General features: G+C 36.2%; 1 protein-coding gene across 4 annotated transcripts in view; it reads left to right on the forward strand.

Moving 5' to 3' along the window:
* St7 (suppression of tumorigenicity 7) overlaps positions 1–3,142 on the forward strand; it is a 235,577-nt gene that overhangs the window by 139,300 nt on the left and 93,135 nt on the right. For all 4 annotated transcript variants that reach the window (XM_055612719.1, XM_055612717.1, XM_055612716.1 and 1 more), the window contains one exon: positions 1,311–1,386. In XM_055612719.1, the coding sequence (XP_055468694.1) occupies positions 1,311–1,386 (76 nt within the window). The remainder of the gene's footprint in view (positions 1–1,310; positions 1,387–3,142) is intronic.

Below are 3,142 nucleotides of genomic sequence, written 5' to 3' on the forward strand. Positions count from 1 at the left end.
TGGAAGGGTGCATGCCTTTGTCTCTAGAAGTCCATGTGTGTTTTCTATTGCAGCAGAATTTGTTTAGCATGTATTTCATACTTATTGCTTTCCTAGTCGTAAATTTTGTATTATTAAATGGGTCAAAAGTAAATATCTGAGAAATCCTGTCTTAACTAGGGTTATTGTTGCTATATTAAAACACCACTATTAAAAGCAACGTGGGCATAAAGGGTTCATTTAGCTTACATACCCTGAATCACAGTCCACTGAAGGAAGTGAAGGGAGGAAATCAAACTGGACCAGTACCTAGAAGCAGGAGCGGACGCAGAGACGGTGGAGGGGTGCTGATTACTGGCTTGTTCCCCATAACTTGCTAACCTGCTTTCTTATAGAGAGAGCATAAGACCACCAGCCCAGGTTTAATACCGTCCACAATGGGCTGGGCCCTTTCCTGTTAGACTAAGAAAATGCCTTAGAGGCTTGCACAGTTTGATTTTATAGTTACGTATTCTGAGTGGAGAGTCCCTCTTCCCAGATTACTCTAGCTGATGTCAAGTTGACATAAGACTAGACAGGACAGTACCTTTAAACAAAACAATTTACACATAATTTTAAGAAACTGACTTATAAAATATGAATTGTCAAATTGTATAAGGGCATTGTTATTTTTAATGACCTTGTTGCTGTTATAGAATATCATAGTATGGTTAATATTCCTGAGCACTGAGATAATCCCAATATATTCACAAACTGCTCTGATACATAAAACTAGATTTTCAGGGAAATCTGAGTCACAAAAAATATTTGTCAATCAAAACCCTCAACTCAGCTCACATTCTCCACATAGGCTCTACAATCAAATATCCAGCGCTTGTAGAAAATGCTTTGGAACTTGCTGGATAGAAAATATATATTATAGAATGAATAAATTATTGAGTGTCACTTCAGATGGGAGCAGGTACCTTCAGGATGGTCTGGCCATAAAAGAGCAATTTAAAAATGTGTAGAATATGTTTTCTAACAGCAAGTGCTTATTAAAGTCAAAAGACATTAAATCTCTATTATAGCTCATTTTTTTTTTTTTTTACTTTTTAAGGGTATGATATTTATGCCTATAAATTAATCCTCACACACAAAAGTTTTGTTATAAGCAACTGAGGAACGATGAACTATCAATTCACAATACGTGCATGACTTCGGGGATATGGGCTGACTTTCTTGTAACCAAATGTCACAATTAAAGCTGCCAGCCACTTACTATCCGACACACAGCCATCCCAATTATATATGTACCAGTTGACCTGTGTTGTTCATTTTTTTCTAATTAGTAATGCAGAAAGCTTGGAGAGAGAGGAACCCTCAAGCCAGGATTTCTGCAGCTCATGAAGCCTTGGAGATAAATGAGTAAGTAGTGAATAGATTTGTTATTAAAATGAAGTCATGTCTTACGTTGAGTATTTTCGGCCGCCATTGATGGGACACTTCTATTAAGCTGTGCATTTGAACTGCACGGCTGTTTTTGAATACACCACTTTCTAAAGTTTTTTTTCCATTAAGGACAGCCACATGTATGTGTATGAGAGGGGGATTAGTTCTGTTAGAACAAAGTTCAGTGCCATTTCTTTGACCCTAGATTAAACCCTTTGAAGGATATGCTTGGCATATTGTAAGAACATAAACTAAGTACAATTCTTGGAATTGTTTTGACAGGGACCCTTTTTTCTAGATGTAGAATACTCATCTGTGCATCCCTGTTTCTAGATGTAACTTCTGCTAGTGGGAGAAACAGCAATTACAAAAAATATAAATAGTAAAAAAAAAATTTAAAAATTTAAATGTTAAGATAAAAGTAAGAGGAACTGCTGTTTTTACTGTTGCTAAATATTCTGTGGGTTACCAAGGAAGACTGGAAAATATCTTCTGAAGATTTCGGAAAATGAGATTCTTAATATTGGAGTCATTAAAACTTAGGCTGTTGGCAGAAACCTTAAAGGTCACTTATCTCAGCCACCCATCTGGTACTTGAATCACCTCAACAGGGCCTTTGCCAAGTGGTCATTGTTAAACTATTTTGTGATTTTCTCAAGAGGCTTACAGAATCTTCTCTAGAGGGGTCACGAACATTAAAAAAAAAAAGTCACTAAGTTTCAAATCCTGCTTCTGTAATGCTGAATGTAACACACCTCTCACTTTCTTGTCATCCACAAGTTTAATATGCCTGCCTTGTGTGTGTCATTTATGTTTCTGAGAAGGGTATCAGGGCCAAAAGCAAAACTCTGGGCAAAACGTGTAGAAACTGCAGGCTATGTCTTCATGAATCACCTTTCTTTGGTATCATCTCGCCAGTTACCAGGGTACCTAGTTACACTGTGATTCTGTCCATATTTCTCCATTTTGATCTTAAGAATGTCAAGTGATAGGGAGTTTTAATTTATAGTAAGTCTATTAGGGAAAACGAAGCTAGCAACCTTGTGTTATTTACTCTTAGCCTTTTACGCTGGCTTCTGCTTTATTTTTATTTTTGTTTTCTTTTTAATGTGCTTAGAGATCATTTCTCTAATAATCCATTGGAATTTCTTTCTGAATCACTGTTCTGTCATTTGGAGAGTCAGCCTTCTTTCCTGTTGTGAAAATTTATGGTGCATTTGTCATTTCATCTTGTAGTCTTTATTCTTTGTGGTTCCACAACTATCCATAGAGCACGATTTCATGTCCTGCCTACAATATCAGTTGGCTTCCAAGGGTTTGCCCTCCCCAGAAGAGTAGTTCACTTAGAATGTGTTACTGATGTGCTGTCTTACATCTTTTTGCCCATTTTAGAGTTTAATTTCTTCTCTCCTTTTTAGTCTCACAGTCATTCTCCTTGATAAAGAAGCCAGGAGCAAGATGGGAGTGAGAGAATTTTCTTTTCTCTTTATTATCTCCCACTATTAACCATGAGCCTTCTTTGTTTTAATGTTGTTGTATTGTCTCTTTTGCTTATTTGTTTTTGTGATGATTTTGTAGAAATTGGGAGGAGGGAACAATAGGACCTTAAATGTAACTTTAAAAGGAGGGCAGATAGTTGTCTTTAGTGGGTTTTGCAGTTTTTTTTCTTATTTATTTATTTATCCATCTATCTATCTATCTATCTATCTATCTATCTATCTATCTATCTATC

This window comes from Psammomys obesus, unplaced genomic scaffold (genome assembly GCF_907164565.1).
Source record: "Psammomys obesus unplaced genomic scaffold, mPsaObe1.curated_primary_1811, whole genome shotgun sequence".
Classification (NCBI taxonomy): Eukaryota; Metazoa; Chordata; class Mammalia; order Rodentia; family Muridae; genus Psammomys; species Psammomys obesus.